We start from the raw sequence: 21671 nt of genomic DNA on the forward strand, positions 1-21671 counted from the left end.
TAACCACTACACTGTCCTGATGGTTGTATTAGGGGCATAGTGGGTTGATCTTCTTTTATGATTTGAGAGATTGGGAACCCTCGGCATGATAACTGTCAACACCAGATGACAATGCACCCCATGGTCTGGTCATTATTTAGCTATGGACTTGAGGACTCTCTAGCCCCTATGGGTGTGGGAGGGGTGTAGGTAAGTTTAATTTACCAGGATCCTACCTGGTTTTTTGTTTTTTATTTATTTCCTCCCCACTGCACAAGAATGAAGAAAGGGCTGGAGGCTTCTATTAAATATTTCATCTCCCCTCCACCCCCAACATGCGCATAGGGCAATTTTAGCCTGGTTTAATTCAAGAGAGTTCAACGTCCCTTTCTCGGGAAGTGGGGAGAGAGCAGATCTCCAGTTACATGCTGGGGTCTTATATACCCCAGACTAGGGGGCGTGGCCGGACCGTGCATGAGAGCAGACGTGTAGACGGTGAGCTCCGTGCCCCCGGCCTATATTCACAGCTATCTAAGCCTGCAAACGAGCCCTAAATGGTGAGAACTAAGCGACACCTGCTTCTGGGTACCCCCAACACCGGTTCCCCGAGGAGCAGTAGAGGTACCCTGGACGACTTTGTTTCCACGCCGTCGGATTCTCGCTCCGCCGGGCCGACCGCTAGATGGCGTCGGCCTCCCCCGAGGTGGAAAACGCGGGAGTCCCCTCCGAAGATGGAGACCAGATGGACGCATTAACAATGATTCGGCAAGAACTTACCCGGATCTCGTCCAGCATGCTCACGAAGGCGGACTCCACTGCAATGCTGAAGGAATTCCGAGCAGCCATGCGTGAGGAGATAACCGCCATGCGCTCCGAGCTGACAGCAGTGGAGGTACGGGTGGAGGCACTGGAGACGGAAGCGGAGGCCAGCCGATCCCAACACAGGTCGGCCGAGATAGCCACCACTAGACAAGGGAACCTCCTATTAACACTGAGGCGACAGGTAGAGGATTTAGAAAACCGGAGCCGCCGCCAAAACATACGCATCCGCGGCCTACCGGAGCCGGACTCAACCCCACTGTCAGAAAAGGTACAGGCCCTATTCAGGCAGATATTAGGCCGCAATTGCCCTGAGACAATCCAATTTGACCGGATTCACAGAGCCCTGGGCCCCCCAAGGCAAGATGGGAAACCCAGAGATGTGCTATGCTGCCTCCACGCCTATAGCCTGAAAGACGCACTAATGGCGGCTACTAGGGGCTCCGATAATATAATGTTCCAGGGAGCAAACGTGGCACTGTTCCAGGACCTCTCTAGCCTGACCTTAGACGCGAGGAGAGCACTACGGCCCATAACGGCCATGCTGCGAGAGAAGAATGTGCCCTACCGCTGGGGCTTCCCATTCAGCCTGCAGATACGACAGGGCAACACCTGGCTGCACATCCGATGGCCTGATGATGTGGCCCCCACATTGCGAGCGCTACAACTACCCCACGTGCGCACCCGTAACTGGCTGCTGGAAACGCCGCTGGCCCCCAACCGGAGACGGGAAACGAGCAGCCCACCGCCGGACGCACGGAGAATAAGAGAATCCCCAGCCCGGATGCTTGGTGGCCCGGCAGGATCTGAAGAGTGACACCCTACTGGAGCATAGACACGGCTTACTATTGAGGTACCTGGGGTGGGCATCGTGGTTGACCATAGCGGGCAATAGTCTGTAGGTTGGGAGGTGGGAATAAAAATCGGACGCTGGCCACAGGTGACTCTGCAACCGCTCCCCCCCCCCCCCCCCCCGTGCAGATATGCATTGAAACGAACTTTGGGACGCTCTCAAGGAACTGTACCCGCTCTCTTCCCCCCCCCCCCCGCTGAATTATCAGGGTAAGCAAACAGATTAAACGTTAGCCCTTCCCGGGATTTGGGTGGGGGACGGGTCTTTGGAGGGCATGGGCCTGATTGGACTCGAGAGAACAGACTAAACTTCCCGGCTTGGCTGCTTTCTGGGGGGTGGCTGGGGTGGGGGGGAGATAGGGGTGTATAATGTGTACCACTGGGTTCCGCTAAGCACGTTGGGCCTCGATGCCCGGGGAGTTGGGCTTTGAGTATTGGTCAGTTAGACGAGAGTTAGACCCCCTACCATGTTAAAGACCTGCTGAAACCAGATGCGTACCTAGACCTTAGTATTAGCTATAGTTTTAGTTTTGCTTATGCTTGTTTTGCTCATATTAGAACGGCCGAGGGCCGGACGTTGTGTCTTACACATACTAGTTGTCTCACCGCGCCTTACACAGAGTGCTCTGACTCTACCTGTACGGATCTCGCGTACGACCCCGCGGACAGACTGAGGGTAACGGACGGGAGGACCGCGGGTGACTGAGTTATTTAAAGGGATTGGGGACTCAGACCTGTCGGACGCCTCCCACACAGTCAAGTCCAACTAATTCTGATAGCGGGTTATCCGCTACTTCCTGACCTCCCTCCCGACTCTACGGACTCCCCCTTCCCCCCCCCCCTGACGAGTTTCCCCTACACCCCCGCCCTCCCCACTGACTACCTGCCCCCCTCCCCCCCCCCGGCCCACAGAACTCACCCCCCCCCTTCCCTGTCGGCTATGGCGGGGCGTTCGGGTGGTGGTTTTGACCCAGCCCCCCTGCGGCTCTGGACCAACAATGTGAGAGGTCTGAACACCCCGGAAAGGAGGTCCCACCTGCTCCGGTCCCTGTGGACGGCTCGGGCCTCTATAGCATTCCTCCAGGAGACCCACTTTAAGGGTACTGCCCCCCCCTCCCTGGGGGACTCGAGGTTCCCAACTGGGTATTTCGCAAACCACCAGTCGGCAAAAAGGGCGGGAGTGGCAATCCTTTTCGCCCAACACATTCCGTTCTGTTGCACGGAATCGAAAATCGATCCTAACGGGCGCTACTTATTTCTTAAGGGTACGATTGCCGATAAGAAATACACGTTGGCCTCACTCTACGCCCCGAATACGGGACAACACCGATTCCTCTCAAAGACCCTCCAACTACTAGAACAGTTCCGAGAGGGCCTGCTCATCGTTGCCGGTGACATTAATGTTCCGTTAGACCCCAGACTCGACACCTCCAGAGGCTGCAGCTCACACTCCGGGCTCTGTATCCGGACGGTCGGGAAGGTTTTACGCGACGCGGGACTGGCCGACGCCTGGAGAGTTCTCCACCCTGAAGATAAGGACTTCTCGTTCTACTCACAGGTCCACCATGGCCATAGCCGCCTGGATTATATCCTGATCTCTCAGGAATATCTACACCTCCTTATGTCTTGCGACATCCAGACGACGATATGGTCAGACCATGCCCCAGTTCTAGCCTCGCTGCGCTCTCCCCTGTTTAAACCTAGAAACAGACAATGGAGGTTGAATGAACAGGTGCTCGGGGACCCAGTAGTATGTACGGAAACGAAGGAGGTCATTCGGCGCTACTTCCTGGAGAACCCAGCTTCGGATACCTCCCCTCAAGTAAGATGGGAAGCCCACAAATGTGTCCTACGCGGCCACTTTATAAAGACCTGCACGAGACACAAACGAGAACAAAACCTTGCACTGAAGGACCTACACGAACTCGCAGCGCAGCTTGAAAAAACACACAGAGCCGATCCGACGGCGGATAATCTCCGCCCCTTGCTGGAGGCGAGGAGGAACCTACGTGCCCTTCTGTCACGAAACTTGACGCACACACTCCGCAGATCCCGGAGATTCTTTTACGAGAACTCGAACAAATGCGGACGCCTACTGGCCCGCATGCTTCGCAAAAAAAGGAGACAGTCCAGCATTACAGTCCTGCAAAAGACTAATTCACCCCCCGAGCGGAAGCCAGAAGCCATCATGAACGAATTCAGGGAATTCTACTCGAAACTGTACAACTTACCGAAAGGGAACGATGCGGAGACGGTCCAACGGAGACGGGCTGACATCCAGGAATACTTGGAGCAACACCTCACCCGGAGGCTTACGCAGACACAAACCGAGGACCTAGACGCCCCAATAACCCTGGAAGAGCTCAAAGGCGCCCTTAAGGCAGCAAAGACGAACAAAGCTCCGGGTCCGGACGGCTTCCCGGTGGCATACCTGCGGACATTTGAGGAACAGCTCCTGCCTGAACTGCTGACGAGCCTTAACTCGGTGCTGGAGGGTGGGAGGTTCCCGGAGGACACCTTGATGGCAACAGTAGCGGTGATCCCGAAAGAGGGTAAGGACCCCACGTCCTGCGCCAGTTATAGGCCTATCTCCCTCCTCAACGCGGACCTCAAGCTCTTCACAAAGATTCTGGCCCGCCGCGTGGGGGGGGTAGCACCGGACCTGGTTCACCCGGACCAGACGGGTTTCATTCCGGGACGGGAGGCGAAGGACAATACGACCCGAGCCCACAACATAATCCATTCCGCTACGTCCTCTTCCCGGGGGGACCTCCTACTCTCCACTGACGCCGAGAAGGCTTTTGATAGAGTCGACTGGCAGTTCATGGAAGAAACCCTCCGGAATATGGGTTTCGGCCCAAACATTCGCTCTTGGATAGCGGCCCTATATACGTCCCCGAAGGCCCGCCTGAGGATAAACGGAGCGCTATCCCCTGCCTTCTCCATCAACAATGGCACGCGACAAGGGTGCCCCCTGTCCCCCCTCCTGTTTGCCCTCACGCTGGAGCCCTTTCTAGCGGCGGTCAGACGGGATGGGGGCATTGCGGGAATTAAAGTAGCTAACACGGAACACAAAGTAGCCGCATATGCGGATGACCTGCTTTTCTTTATTGGTAACCCGATAATAACGCTTCCCAATCTGCTGCGGGCCTTTCATACGTATGGAGCGCTCTCCAACCTGCGCCTGAACACGGAGAAATCAGAGGCACTACCCCTGGTGCTCCCCCCCGACCTAACAACCCAACTGAAAGCTAACTTCCCTTTCCGATGGTGCACGCAACGCATTAAATACCTTGGCATCTGGCTGACGAGAGACATGACAAAGCTATACGCTGAAAACTTCCTCCCCCTCCTGCGGACTCTGGCCACGGACATGAAAAGATGGGGAGGGTCTTGTATATCCTGGTTCGGGAGAATAAACGCGGTCAAGATGAACCTCCTGCCGCGCCTCCTGTACCTATTTCAGACGATCCCCATCTATATCCCCAAAACCTTCTTCACCGAGGTATCCACGGCAATCAGTCGCTTCGTGTGGGCTTCAGGAGTCGCCAGACTTAGATACACGCACTTGATCAGGCCAAAGCGCCAGGGGGGGGTAGCACTACCCTCGATTCAAGCCTACTACCAGGCGGCGCATCTCCTCAGGATGATAGACTGGCACGTGCCAGACACGGATAAGCAATGGGTAGGTTTGGAGCGAGCCGCCTCCAGGGAACGCCTACCCTGGGCAACCTGGCTGCCGAGGCCCGCGCAGGCAAATGAGATTCGCTCACACCCACTCATTGGAGCTACCCTACAGATCTGGGCGTCTTTACGGTACAAACTCGACCTCACCACTAACCCAAGCCCGTTGACCCCGGTGATCCATAATCCGGAGATTGGAGGCGGACTGGCCCCCAGGGACATCGCCGACTTGACTGACCTGAACACTCCATATCTGGGCGAATGGTGCGCGGGAACTCGCCTAAAATCGCTAGAGACGCTAACCACCTCAGCCCCCCCAACGGGGCTCACCCGGTTTCGTTACCAACAGATCCGGCACTACCACAGCTCCCTCCCGGGTAAGCTACTACTACTCAGGAAAAAGACGGGCTTTGAGACCCTCTGTACGGAGGAACGACACCTACCACGAGGAATTTCCACGCTGTACTCTATGATAATACAGGCTGCCAGACTCCCCCCTGCGAGATACCAATCTAAATGGGAACAAAGCACGGGCACAGTCCTCTCGGAGGCGGATTGGGAGAAGATACACGTCCTCTCTCATCAAGGTACGTCCAGTGCGAAACTCCAAGAGACTAACTACAAGCTCATGACGAACTGGTATCGGACCCCCATAGGCTGTTCCAGATGGGGTTGCTACCATCGGCTACATGCTGGAGGTGCGGGACGGACGAAGGTACGGACCTACACATCTGGTGGTCCTGCCCTCCCATCGAGGCATTCTGGCGACAAGTCCACGAGAAACTCCGGGAGATACTGGATTCGGACATACCATTGCAACCCCTGCCGATGCTACTACACCACTCCGCGATGCCCCTGGGAGCATACAAGAGATCTCTTACGCGACACTTCCTAAACGCAGCCAAGAGCCTAATTCCCACTCGCTGGAAAACCACAATAGCCCCAACCATAACTAACTGGATGGAAGCGTAAAAAAGAGATATACAGTATGGAGAGCCTCACAGCTGACCTCAGGGGGACGGCGGAAAAGTGCGCCAGACTCTGGGCCCCCTGGATTGCGTACACGGCTCGTGTACCGGCGGGTACCCGGGGCCGGGGGACCGAATAGACGGGAGTTTGTGAAGACACGAATTGTTGGGCTTTGTGTCGGGGTGGCGCGGGCGGACCCATCACCTGATACCTCCCCGCTGTTGCCGACTCTCCCCCCCCCCCCCAGCCCTCCTCCTCGGCCCTATACTTACCCAGTCCATACGACAGTCCCTCCGCCTCAAGGCCCATAGACTGAGCTACGGTCATGGACATAATATACTGAGACGAGACGATGGACTTACACGGCCACGCTCGAGTAATCGGGGTCGAGGTTTCTACTCTCACCACTGGGCATCACATCGACTTGGACAAGTTCGGACAGGGGGCATTGAATTCTCAGACTCACCCACCCGACCTGTCCCCCCCCCCCCCCTTAGAGTGACAGACGAAGACGGGTTATACACAATCTAGTTGCGCAATTGCGCCTGATCAGTACATCTTACATAAGAGATTCAGAAAGGTGAGAGTCCCAGCACTGACAGGCGCGATTAGACAACCTAGGGAAAAATAACCACTGACTTCAGTTGGAATTTATGTAAACGAAGCTGACATGGGAGGCCACTAGGGCCTATCAGACATTCCCCGTGTTCTAAGCAGGATTACATTTGTTGATTTTCGACGGGATATGTACACATGAAAATACGCAATGCTATGTAACTGAAAAGTTTACTACCGCTTCTGTACACGGAACAGTTTGACTTCCCTCCCTCTACTCCCTTTGTAAACCCTTCTTTTATTTGACGTATTGGATCAAAATGGAAAAACCTAATAAATAAAGATTGTCTAAAATAAAAAAAATAAAAAAAAAAAATATACCCCAGACTATTTTATTTTTTTGTATGTACATCATAGGTTTTTTTTTCTGTGTTATGGCTGCAATTAGCAGAGATGTCTCACTGTTGGCAGCTGTAACTTGCCAATTACTCCATGTTCCCTCCTGGCATTGTGCCATCTTTGCGCTCTCTCAGAGTTATGCTTGGAATCGAACCCACAAGCTGTTCTACTTCTCTTATTTCCGAATTTCAAGCACAACTCGTTTTTTTCCGACGTGCAATTTTTCAGATGCTAGTCAATCTGTTAGTGCATAACATTGCCAGTTTACAAAATAAAGACTGGAATAACAGCCAAGGTTATTCACTAAAACTAGAATTGGGGAGAATTGACCAGGGAAACCCAAGTTCTAGATCACAACAGGTGAGATGTTAAAGTATTGTCTAATGTGGTTAATTATGTGACCTAAAATTTCTAATTTCCTTGTTATCACCCAACATTTCTGGTTTGGTTAATATCCCTTGCATACAATATTTCCCACCACCAACTTACAACATTCTTGGTACAATCGAATAAATTGCAGCTTTCCCAGCCCCCTTACAAACAATATATAAACTATATAAACTAGTATGGGATACAGCTGTCCTCCATTAAATATATACAGCATAGTGTAATAAAAGAAAAACACACAGTTTAGTGCTGATAAAATCTTGGAATTACAAGAGGTAGTCGTATGTCAGCATATATAGATGCTTCCCCCAATTTGGGGATGGGGGGGCTAGTGTGAATTGCTTGTTTTGCCTTATAATAGGCTCTCATCTGCTGTGCTTCAAAGCAGTCATTCCTGTAAGGCAGAAATTTACGTTAAATTATATGTATATAAAAAAATAATTATATATATATATATATATATATATACTGTCCAACGCGTTTCTTCGAAAAAAAGGACGATCTCAGGGAGCAGTTATAAAACATGCAATGATAAAAAAGTACAATACAAATTAAGTATGATCAAAAATTATTTACATGCAATTTAATGTTTGCTAGTAAAGCCCTAAATGCCTATAATTAATCTATACAATTACTGTAAATCTTTTTTTACTGTTTTGCACATGGTAAAGCTTATTGATTATCAGTGTCTGACCCACAGACAATAGCTTTAAGTGATGTTCTACTAAGTGTCATAAACGGAAGATATATCCTCCTGAGATAGCCACAGCACAGGCTCTCTCAATTCACACGTGACAGAAGGTACATGTCATTTTTTGTCTGTGTTTTTGCAGCCAATGCTGATACTTGTGAACGTTCAGATCGGGGACAATCCTGCGAAGAGCTACAAGATTATAAAACAACTACAAATGTATCTCCGTCAGCAAACAGACCCCAGCGCGATCCCCCCACTGTGCGCTTGTCAGGATGTGACATGAATCACACTGATCCCTTAATGAACATGGTGAGTCTGTTACATTTGCGATGCAGGTATATAAATAATTATGAAGGCCACTTAATCGAATTCTGTAAAATGCTGTCACGTTGGATTCTGAATGACATTACGGGATACTGCACAATAACATTTATATTATATTAAAGGCACATTCAGAGAAGCAAAACTGCAACCAGGAGCACAACATACAAATAGTTATCCAGAAATTTACAAAAATTAGATATTTATTTTTAATGAGAAATGCTGACGTTTTTAAATAGAATTTGAAGCCTTACGTTAACCCCTGGATAGATCTATCCAGTCCAAAATTAAATCTGCTTTTTACCTTACCAGGGTGATAGCAGGCCAACCCCCTTTCGATTAATGAAATAATTGTCTCGAAGCTGAGCCACTCTTGGTTACCACCCCCCACGTTGCTTCGGACTCTGAGTGTGTTAGAGATGAATTCTCTGTCTATCATGCCTATTCTGAGTATGACGCGTGAAAGAGCATGTTTTGTTTTGTTTCAATGTATTATATGTTGTGTTACTCTTATCTTTAAAAAGAAAAAAATTATTGTTAGATATATAAGTAACTCTCTCATATCTTGTTGATTTATAATGTTGTACTAGTGACTATAATACTTGTCATTTCCCATTGACTCACAACAATAAAAAGAGTTTAAAACTAATTGAAATGGAAAAGGGCTGAGCCATATTGTCACCTTCTCTGTCTTTCAAAGGAATTAGTATTTCTTATTAGCTTTCTCTCATTTCCAAATACATTTCAGTGTCTTGGTACTAACTTCACTGACCTGGTAAGGAGGGAAAGCTGAACTGACAATAGCAGGTACCAAACCTGTGACTGTGAAGCTGACGTTTCTGAAATGGATGTGCCGCATTCCCTTGCACAAATGAATGGGAGACATACACAAGCAGCTTGAGACTTACTCTCTGCATGAGGTTATCCAGCGTCGGCAAAATCCCCATAGGAAAGCATTGATTTAATGCTTTTCAATTAGGGAGGGCCTAATGCACTTGTAATGCTCGCTGCGCATGCACATTAGGTCCGCACATCAGAGGAGGCAGAGCGCAGACACAGCGCGGATGTCCCTCGGGTAAGTAAATAAAAGGGTTTCCATAGGATGCTGATATGTTAATCCTTGGTTATGTTGGATTGACATTTATATTGTTTCTGTAGATATATATTGAGAAGCATTTTTAATTAAATACTGTGAAAACTTATTGATTTCTGTCCCCTACTCAGGACATCAGACAATCAGCAGACCTTCAGCAATCCTTTCTGTGCAGACTTGATTATAAAAGTCAAAACTCTCTTGATTACCATGAGGTGTTTTCCAGGGACGGTCCACATTTTTACCAGTTTACATCACCAAGAGCTGAGCCTGAAATAACTTGTGAGAATAGGGGCAAGCTACAGACAAACACACAGGCTTTCCAAAATAAAGAGAAACAAAGAAATGTTCAAAATCTCTCTAAAACCACGTACATACCAAGGCACAAGCGGAATTGTTCACAAGACGATTTTGAAATGGTCCTTCCATCTACACATGATGGTCTCAAACACCCCACTAGCCATACATTTTGCAAGGTGTATGAACAAGAGACTCCCACTAGAAAACCATTCCAAGAGATCTTTCCTAAGCAGGTGAACCGAACAAGGCTAAACATCATGCAAAGACAACCCACAGGAGGAAGCCAAACTTCAGATGATGTTCTCTGTAGAATATGGAACCATGAGAGTGACCATAAAAACAGTTCAAAGATGTCAAGTAATTACCTGACCACTTCTCCTGAAGAGCCTAGGCTGTGCTATAGAGAATTTAGCCAACACAGCATATTTTCTGAAGACAAGTTTCAGAGTTATCATGGCCTTCCTCTACAAGGTTTGGAAACCCACTCCTCTCCTGTTCTCGGGAGTTTTCTATTTGAGGAAAGTCAATTTGTGTCAGAAACGGAATCATTTGTGCAGAAACCCAGAGTCCCAAGGCTAGGTCCACAGATAATGTTGCATCAGAATATACACCCATCCATACCAATGTCAAGATGGAGAAATATTTGTGAGCCCCCCGAGGATAACTTGTGGAGTGTCAAATCTACTCTAACAAAGGACTCTTTACAGGCAAGCCACACAAGTGGTGTGTGGGACAGAAACTGGCAAAGTAGTGAAGACTGGTCACTCTTCCCTTCTTCTGAGTCCATGGAAGAAGTCAACTCATTTAATAGTCCTGCAAGTGAGAGGTCTCTCAGTAAGTCACTATTAGGTAGGCTGAGCCCCGATGCTTGGTTGTTCCCAAGAATGAAACTCTATTGATAAAACTGTACAATAATTTATCAAATGGGGACAAATTAACCCCAGACTATTGTTTAATGCCCTATATTATCAACTGTAACTTTAATAAACACTAGTTCAATCTACATCTGTAACTGCAAAAGTCCTGGGTGTAATAAGCATACCTATATAGCTGCATTCAAAACTGGATAAACATAATTCTATACCCACCCTATAACTACAATAAACACTGGGTGTTATCCTATACCTCTCACTATAACTACAATAAACACTGGGCGTTATCCTATACCTCTCACTATAACTACACTAAACACTGGGTGTTATACTATACCTCCCACTATAACTACACTAAACACTGGGTGTTATACTATACCTCTCACTATAACTACAATAAACACTGGGCGTTATCCTATACCTCTCACTATAACTACAATAAACACTGGGTGTTATCCTATACCTCCCACTATAACTACAATAAACACTGGGTGTTATACTATACCTCTCACTATAACTACAATAAACACTGGGTGTTATCCTATACCTCCCACTATAACTACACTAAACACTGGGCGTTATCCTATACCTCCCACTATAACTACAATAAACACTGGGCATTATCCTATACCTCCCACTATAACTACAATAGACACTGGGCGTTATCCTATACCTCCCACTATAACTACAATAAACACTGGGCGTTATCCTATACCTCCCACTATAACTACAATAAACACTGGGCGATATCCTATACCTCCCACTATAACTACAATAAACACTGGGCGTTATCCTATACCTCCCACTATAACTACAATAAACACTGGGCATTATCCTATACCTCCCACTATAACTACAATAAACACTGGGTGTTATCCTATACCTCCCACTATAACTACAATAAACACTGGGTGTTATACTATACCTCTCACTATAACTACACTAAACACTGGGCATTATCCTATACCTCCCACTATAACTACAATAAACACTGGGTGTTATCCTATACCTCCCACTATAACTACAATAAACACTGGGCATTATCCTATACCTCCCACTATAACTACAATAAACACTGGGTGTTATCCTATACCTCCCACTATAACTACAGTAAACACTGGGCGTTATCCTATACCTCTCACTATAACTACAATAAACACTGGGTGTTATCCTATACCTCCCACTATAACTACAATAAACAGTGGGTGTTATCCTATACCCCCCACTATAACTACAATAAACACTGGGTGTTATCCTATAGCCCCCACTATAACTACAATAAACACTGGGTGTTATACTATACCTCTCACTATAACTACAATAAACACTGGGTGTTATCCTATACCTCCCACTATAACTACAATAAACACTGGGTGTTATCCTATACCCCCCACTATAACTACAATAAACACTGGGCGTTATCCTATACCTCCCACTATAACTACAATAAACACTGGGCATTATCCTATACCTCCCACTATAACTACAATAAACACTGTGTGTTATCCTATACCTCTCACTATAACTACAATAAACACTGGGTGTTATCCTATACCTCTCACTATAACTACAATAAACACTGTGTGTTATCCTATACCTCTCACTATAACTACAATAAACACTGGGCATTATCCTATACCTCCCACTATAACTACAATAAACACTGGGCATTATCCTATACCTCCCACTATAACTACAATAAACACTGGGTGTTATCCTATACCCCCCCACTATAACTACAATAAACACTGGGTGTTATACTATACCTCTCACTATAACTACAATAAACACTGGGCGTTATCCTATACCTCCCACTATAACTACAGTAAACACTGGGCGTTATCCTATACCTCTCACTATAACTACAATAAACACTGGGTGTTATCCTATACCTCTCACTATAACTACAATAAACACTGGGCATTATCCTATACCTCCCACTATAACTACAATAAACACTGGGTGTTATCCTATACCCCCCCCCCCACTATAACTACAATAAACACTGGGTGTTATACTATACCTCTCACTATAACTACAATAAACACTGGGCGTTATCCTATACCTCCCACTATAACTACAGTAAACACTGGGCGTTATCCTATACCTCTCACTATAACTACAATAAACACTGGGTGTTATCCTATACCTCCCACTATAACTACAATAAACAGTGGGTGTTATCCTATACCCCCCACTATAACTACAATAAACACTGGGTGTTATACTATACCTCTCACTATAACTACAATAAACACTGGGCGTTATCCTATACCTCCCACTATAACTACAGTAAACACTGGGCGTTATCCTATACCCCCCACTATAACTACAATAAACACTGGGTGTTATACTATACCTCTCACTATAACTACAATAAACACTGGGCATTATCCTATACCTCTCACTATAACTACAATAAACACTGGGCGTTATCCTATACCTCCCACTATAACTACAATAAACACTGGGCGTTATCCTATACCTCCCACTATAACTACAATAAACACTGGGCGTTATCCTATACCCCCCACTATAACTACAATAAACACTGGGTGTTATACTATACCTCTCACTATAACTACAATAAACTCTGGGTGTTATACTATACCTCCCACTATAACTACAATAAACACTGGGCGTTATCCTATACCTCTCACTATAACTACAATAAACACTGGGCATTATCCTATACCTCCCACTATAACTACAATAAACAATGGGCGTTATCCTATACCTCTCACTATAACTACAATAAACACTGGGCATTATCCTATACCTCCCACTATAACTACAATAAACACTGGGCGTTATCCTATACCTCCCACTATAACTACAATAAACACTGGGCGTTATCCTATACCTCTCACTATAACTACAGTAAACACTGGGCGTTATCCTATACCTCTCACTATAACTACAATAAACACTGGGTGTTATACTATACCTCCCACTATAACTACAATAAACACTGGGTGTTATCCTATACCTCCCACTATAACTACAATAAACACTGGGCGTTATCCTATACCTCTCACTATAACTACAATAAACACTGTGCGTTATCCTATACCTCCCACTATAACTACAATAAACACTGGGCGTTATCCTATACCTCTCACTATAACTACAATAAACACTGGGTGTTATCCTATACCCCCCACTATAACTACAATAAACACTGGGTGTTATACTATACCTCCCACTATAACTACAATAAACACTGGGCGTTATCCTATACCTCCCACTATAACTACAATAAACACTGGGCATTATCCTATACCTCCCACTATAACTACAATAAACACTGGGCGTTATCCTATACCTCTCACTATAACTACAATAAACACTGGGCGTTATCCTATACCTCCCACTATAACTACAATAAACACTGGGCTTAATCCTATACCTCCCACTATAACTACAATAAACACTGGGCGTTATCCTATACCTCCCACTATAACTACAATAAACACTGGGCGTTATCCTATACCTCTCACTATAACTACAATATACACTGTGTGTTATCCTATACCTCTCACTATAACTACAATAAACACTGGGCGTTATCCTATACCTCTCACTATAACTACAATAAACACTGGGTGTTATCCTATACCTCCCACTATAACTACAATAAACACTGGGTGTTATCCTATACCCCCCACTATAACTACAATAAACACTGGGTGTTATACTATACCTCTCACTATAACTACAATAAACACTGGGTGTTATACTATACCTCCCACTATAACTACAATAAAAAAGTTGCGGGGGGGAGTTGTAGGGATTATAGGAGGGGCTGAGGCAGTAAGGTAAGTGACCTAAAGCGCATGCGCGGAACGGGGATTTCGATCGTGAGGATGTCCAGGTAATTTCACAGGAGTCAAACTCTGTGAAAGGCCAGGAAGCGCCTCTAGTGGCTGTCTGTTAGACAGCCACTAGAAGCAGGCTTAACCGTGCAATGTATTCATTGCAGTTTCTCTGAAACTGCAATGTTTGCAGCTGCAGGACTAAAATGACAGCGACATTGCACCCAGATCACTTGAGGTGCCTATAGCGTCTCTTTAATAAGGGAATGATCTTACATGCATGCAGGTGGGGAACTGGATTGACCTTAAATGGACTCCCAGCATATAAACTGTGAGTGTAGTCCCTCTCGCTTCTTTCAAACCACTTTCAAGCAGCCCAGCCTTCTGCTTGGGAGGTGATAAGGACAATGTTTCTAACAGTGTTTGTACAATCAGAATTATCCCATGCCTGTGTCATTTCAGAGGTACAAAGAGATAACAAGGATTCGGCCACAGTAAAGGGGTTTAAAGGCAATCCATGCAGCAAAATCTTGCTTGCTGCATACAAATATGTTAGACAAACAACAATGTGAATCTTCTAAATAAATGATCCCAGGCTGAGAAATTGACGTTGTGTTATTGTCAAACTACTTCCTGACAGTTCAATAAAAGGATATGACTGTTCCCATAGCCTCCCTACACTATAATTAGCTGTGATGCTCTCAGTGTTCCCTAAATATTATGCAAAGGATACCGCAGCAGAAAGAAGTCGATACATATATACTCTTTATTTACTGGTAAGACATCACGCACAGTGTAGTGGTCATGTTGTGGGGAGTCTCTGGACGCTACTTCCCAGTATTATATCAAATACTTTAAGGGAGGTTTGACAAAATATCGTGGCTCCCTCCACAACGGCATTAATAAAGAAACACGTCCACATTATTATTGTCAATATTGTCCTGTTTTTCCCACTGGACAATATATAGAGTTGAGTGGGAGCAGGTTAGCCCAGTGCTATCGGGCTGTCCATACTGTGCAGGTTGGCCAAATTAAAGGAACCCTTCAATACACACATGTGTATATATATATATATATATATATGTAGAAATAAAACAAAAGATTTGGCTGCACTCACGGTCGTGATCCTGATGAAAGTCCCAGTGAGGACTGTCGAAGTTTATTTTCTGACCCCTCCTGGGTGGTGTGTTTATCATTCTCGGGTCCTCTACCAGGTCTGAGGGTTCTGCGCAATATCTTCGCTGTTCCTAGAACTGCACTCTTCTGGACAGCAATCTCTGATGTTCCATCTGGAATATATGGACTCTAATTTTCCATTAGTCATTGGCGAGTGAAAATTTAGCTCAGGCTAGTAGAAATTTAACTCTGGTGAATACTCTGTGTGCCCTCTATCATGCAATGTTGAGTAACTTTTTAGGCCTGACCACTAGCACATGACTTGATATCCCCATTTTTACACTGAAAGGGTTAAATCACTATTAAATTTCTCTTTTCCAGCTCTGCGTGATATGCCTTCTGATGACTTGTGTCCAATAACATGCTTCTCCTTATACAGAAGTACTGGGACACATACCGGGCTATTCACTTAAGTGAGAATTGATGACATTTAAGGCCAAAGTAGTCTGACTGGGAGATAGCTGACTTGGAAAAGATGTCCAGTTCACCTATTTTGGCCTTAACGTTGAATATCCCAACAAATCTCGCTTTAGTAAACAGCCCAGGTGCATGCTCGCAGCGTGAAATACTCCCACCTATTTAGTATTTACTAAGGGGATTTCTAAAAGCATTAATATATCTTGACATTTTGCACTTTTATAAAATCAGGCAGAGGGGGGCGCCCAATTCTTTAGCAATGGTAATGTGGAAATTACTGTTTTTCTACACGAGAGAAGATGTGACGATGGAAACTGCCTGAAGCCCCCAGTTTTGCCAAATTTTGCCAAAGATCACCGCTTGTTACAGACACAGTAAAACCTTTAATCTCGTATATAGATCTTCTGATTGCGAAATTGAATGGAAAAATAATCTGTAATAATTCTACTTAATTAATAATGAAATTGCCTCCTAATAGGACTTCTACACGTCTTCTGGATCTGTCATATTCAATGTAGGAAGATACTTTTTATATACTGAAGAAAATAAAAGACAACTGTATCAGTAAATGTGGTATGTGCAGGAAAGCTACTGCGTTCACTTTCATTTCACTGTAAATCATTGATGCGTGTGCGTGTTTTCCTGGGGGGTGGAAATCGCATATCCAGGCATTTCTCGCACAGCTGCTAATGGTGTGAAACACCAATCTGGTGAACGCCGTGGAAATGGAAGCTATGAAAGCAGCAACACACGGCTTTCATATTCCTACATATTTCATGTTTAGGGGAAGTCCTCGTCTGTGGTATGACATCTGGAGTCCGTGGTCAAATAGCGTGTCTTTCTCAGGGTGGTGTTTATAAAATCTATCCTTATCTCAGCAAAATATGTAAAAAAAAAAACAAACAGAGCAAATTAATGATAATCGCAGTGTCCGAATTAATGCAATATCTTTTGTGAGATGACTTGCGGGGGGACAGGTAGATGGTCAGTTTGGATTATTAATAAGTAAATAAATCTGTGTGTTTTCTGTAATCCACACAAACTGACTGTGATAGCTTAGTTTAAAGTTTGCAGGTACTGGTGATATACTAACAAGGTTATTCTCTAAAGTGGGGAAAAGCAAAGTGAATTTCAAATTGAAAGCCAAAGGAGCCGAATTGGAGAATTGTTCCATTTCAGCTATTTTGGCCTACAATTTGAAATTCTAACAATTCAGATCAGTATGTTGGACTTCAGTTGATAGAGCGTATAATAAATTCACAAGTGGTTATTTAATAAAGAGAGAATTCAAGGTGATGTTCACAAGTAAGGTTAAAATAGCTGCACAGGGGGGCGGAGCTTGCCTGCCGAGCAAAGCAGACGTGCCTGCTAAGAGCTCCTGAGCCTGAGGCCAAGATTTGGGTGTTAACGCCCGACCACCCAAGCGTACCGGCTGTGGATAGCGATAACCCTAACCAGGGGGTGATGCTGCATCGGGGGATACCCGTTATGAGACCCTCCGTGGCTGAATCGACCACATCGCAGACTGCGGCCTACACGGGTGGGAGCCGAGGAGAGGCGGCCGCTCTCCCGGTTCTCTGGCTGAAGAGGGAGCACTCTTGTGTTGCCTCCCCCCCCCCCCCCGGACCGGTGGGGGATATCCCGGTCCCTGCCGAGCTGGACGACCGCAGCCCTGGACAAGGCAGAGGTAGCTGTGACACCCTCGTGCAGAACACAAGCGGCGACACCCAAGATGGCGGACACGCCTGACTCCGCAACACGAGACCAAGCAGACCGCTCTGACTATGCGGCACACTTGGACGCCATCTTTCAAACATTCTGGCACAAGCTAGAACTGCATATGAGACAGAACACTGCAGCAAGATATGGTGCCCGGTCTTCACAGCACCCACGCGGCGGCAGCAAAGGACCCTTCCATCCATTCTACTCACCTAGAAAGTCCAAGCGAGCCAAAATAAAATGGCACAGGAGAAGACTCCCTCTCATGCCGGCAGGGAAAAGCAATTGGCGGCGCCCGAAAACGACAATCACCCGGCGCGAAACACAGCCAGCCTCACCTAAGCAACCAACCATAGTGCAACCCGCTGCCAGGACCGGTAGGAGCCGGCGTCCCAACACCAGAGAGCCTCATGCCGCACGGGTAGGGGATCCAGTGGAGACAGCAACCTATCACTGCCTGAGCAGGCGGACATGGAGGTCCACGAGGCACCCAGACCCAACAGCCGAGATGGGTGAGCCCCTGAGTGGAAAACACAGCACAGAAGACATTCTCGAGGGCATAGGATAAAGGGGTCACTTTGGGACATGAGGCACGAAGCATGGGAAGCGCAGCCTCTCGCAGTGGCATATAATGGTTCCCGCTTTAAGAACTTACCGACACACTTTTCCACAGCTGACTGCCGTATTTTACCTACCTAGCCCATCCAAACCTCTGCAGGACTTCCTAACATGTGAAACTCGGATACCGGCAAGCTTCTATTCATATGTTTTGTATACCTAGCCAGATAATACTAGTATGTTAGCTATTCTATCACACAGTGGCATAAGCCTGAATAACTAGCCTGCAAACTTATCTACTTTTATTACTTTTATTATAGCCTGTCTTAAGCTAAGCCAGTTCCTTACTTTTGCTAGTAATCAGTTTGAATACAACTCTGTGTCCAGCGTTAACAATCTAAAAAAAAATGTGCAAAGTTTTTACACTGAAAATGTTATAGAGTTTTATTACCATGTACTCCTATATTGCCTACTTTATTCGTTTATATTTTTAGTTAATCAACTAGCTAATCGAACCAATGTTTAAGTTCTAAAGCAATGTTTAAATACTAAAGCGATGACATTCACTATAACTATTAACCCTAAGCTACTGTTACCAAGCGACGAGTAACTCATAGTGACAATCGTAATTAACCAGCTTGTATCTAGCCTGTTTTTTTTCCAAAAAATCTGTGCGTTTTATCTAATGCTGCATGACTGTTAACAATTCTGTGCGCTCAAACTGTCTGATTATGCTGTTGTGGCATTATTGGCATGCTCATGTTATTCCTGCACAGCAAAAATAAAGAATTTAAAAAAAAAATAAAAAAAAAAAATAGCTGCACAGGAGTGGCGCGGTGCACAAGCCTGTCTCAAAGCAGGGCACCAACGGGGAAGAATAATGGATTCTCCAATGGGAACCTGTAAGGAAAGAAGAGCAGAAGGAGCCAAGGGTGATAACTCCTCACCAAAACGCAGCACCGGCTACATCAGGGACAATAAGCCGGTAAACACACTCTACTGCATTGGACTACTTCCTGCCCGTGGTGGGCATAGGCTGAATAACCTGATGGACGCTCTGCTCAACCTCCCATCACACACAGTTGGGAGAAATGATGTTGGAGTCAGAGTATCTCTGCTCCTTAGCTTACTTTTAAGAGATTGCCTACTTATTAGCTGGCCTAAATTTGTTGTCCCTTTACCCTAATTTCTGCTGGCATGCATCAGATTATTTTATTTTCTCTCTTATACTACCATTTATGTAGGATATCTCTACAGTCTCATTAGAGCTGCCCAGGGTGGTGTATTCCATTGTTCACTTAACCTACCGTTACAAAACTTGTTTCTCTTTACAAAAAAATGTGCAATCTTTCATATCATATGTCTCTCATGTGCTGCATTCTTTACCATACTGCTGTTCTATAACACTAATGCACAACAAAAATAAAGACTTTAAAATATATATATCGTTAAATAGACACTCCATTACCCAAATACAAAATAAATAAAATTCACTATTTATCAGGTATGCCCCCCAGGAAAGCATATATATAATTATCCATTTTTCATTGGGGTAAATCTAAAACCAGCTTGCCAAAGCTGCAGTTCTCCTGTCTGCCCGGGTAACCCTGCCCAGACTTTCTGTGCTTTTCCAATTACAGCTTTCCCAATGCAGCTCAATGAGAAGTCATACAAGGCAGGTGCTCTGGGCAATTGCTGCCTCTTGAGTTTAGTTTGACTGAGCTAACCAAACCAGGAAGTAACATGACTGGGTTTCTGCTTGAAAGGCCATGGGGGTGTAACCAGGTTAATTTATAAATGTTTCAATTTCTTTTGAAATCTGCACTTTTTGCAAAATAAAAAAAAAAGAGGACAAACTTCACACATAAAACTTTTCAGCAAGCTAAAGTTGTTTAGGAGTCTGGAGTGTCCCTTTAAGTTGTATTAACTGTAATACACTTAGAAATGAGAAGTTAGAATTGTATAACAGTTGGCATTTAATGAATGGCAGGGCTACATAGATTGAATTTGAAATCTCTAGTCTAGTGCTAACATCACGCAGACAGGGGTTCACGAGACCACATGTTTGAAAGATAGTAAAGGACACAGGATATCAGAAATGAAAGAAACGAAATTGTGCTTCCCAGACGAAATTCTGAAAACCAAAAAGAGGAAGGGAAACTGCAGCATGCGCATATTTTAAGGTTATTGTTGACACCCTTCAACCAGCAGAACAGGAGAAGAGAAGGGTTCAGTGGAACTTTAATATGAACTGTTTTCTTAATTCTATTAACCCCTCTAAAGGTCTTTTGTGAATGTAGAAAAAAATATATATTTGTTTCACTTATAAACACAATAAGGATTAAAATAAACATGTACGTATAACAATACATCCGTGCTTCTAGAAAACATGTCTTGTGTTTATCACCATACACAGACAGGTTTTTAAAAATAGAATGATTGAAGTCTGCAGACTAGTTATGTGGTGGGAGAGGAGCCAGACGTGTTGGGAGAGGAGCCAGACGTGGTGGGAGAGGAGCAAGACGTGGTGGGAGAGGAGCCAGGCGTGGTGGGAGAGGAGCCAGACGTGGTGGGAGAGGAGCCAGACGTGGTGGGGACAGCATGTGAGCCGATGTTAATTCGTATAAGGAGGGATCGTCTTTACAGGACTTTGCAAGTTGATTTCAACAGAGGCATGAAGTTTGACATATGTACTTCCATAATGTTCCATAGTGTTGTTTTGTGAAAAGTACCAACAAATAGCTTTTGAACACATCAGTGCAGTCTGCTCAGTCTGCTCAATTTTTTTATTTTTTATTTGTAAATTGGGATTGCCAATGCAAAAAGCTGAGGATGGGACGCTAAAAGGCACCCAGACCACTTTATCAAAACAAAGTGATAAACATCAGGATAAACATGGTATGTGTATTTTCACATTCCATAACAGAAACAGAAAAAACAGAGAAAACCAACAAAAAGGAAATAAGAAATATAAGGCACTTTACACTTAAAAAGTACTCTGCTACGGACAGCACAGTATAGATGCCTTCTATAGGAGGCGAAAGGGTACAGGACATTCCATT

The 21671-nt window shown here is 45.3% G+C and overlaps 1 protein-coding gene across 1 annotated transcript in view; it reads left to right on the forward strand.

Moving 5' to 3' along the window:
* The window catches only part of LOC134577195 (uncharacterized), a 33922-nt gene extending 22905 nt beyond the window's left edge, over nucleotides 1-11017 (forward strand). The window contains exons 2-3 of the mRNA XM_063435865.1: nucleotides 8478-8647; nucleotides 9884-11017. Of these exons, the coding sequence (XP_063291935.1) occupies nucleotides 8478-8647; nucleotides 9884-10951 (1238 nt within the window). The 3' untranslated portion in view covers nucleotides 10952-11017. The remainder of the gene's footprint in view (nucleotides 1-8477; nucleotides 8648-9883) is intronic.
* Nucleotides 11018-21671: the final 10654 nt, after the last annotated feature.

Source organism: Pelobates fuscus, chromosome 11 (assembly GCF_036172605.1).
Source record: "Pelobates fuscus isolate aPelFus1 chromosome 11, aPelFus1.pri, whole genome shotgun sequence".
NCBI lineage: Eukaryota > Metazoa > Chordata > Amphibia > Anura > Pelobatidae > Pelobates > Pelobates fuscus.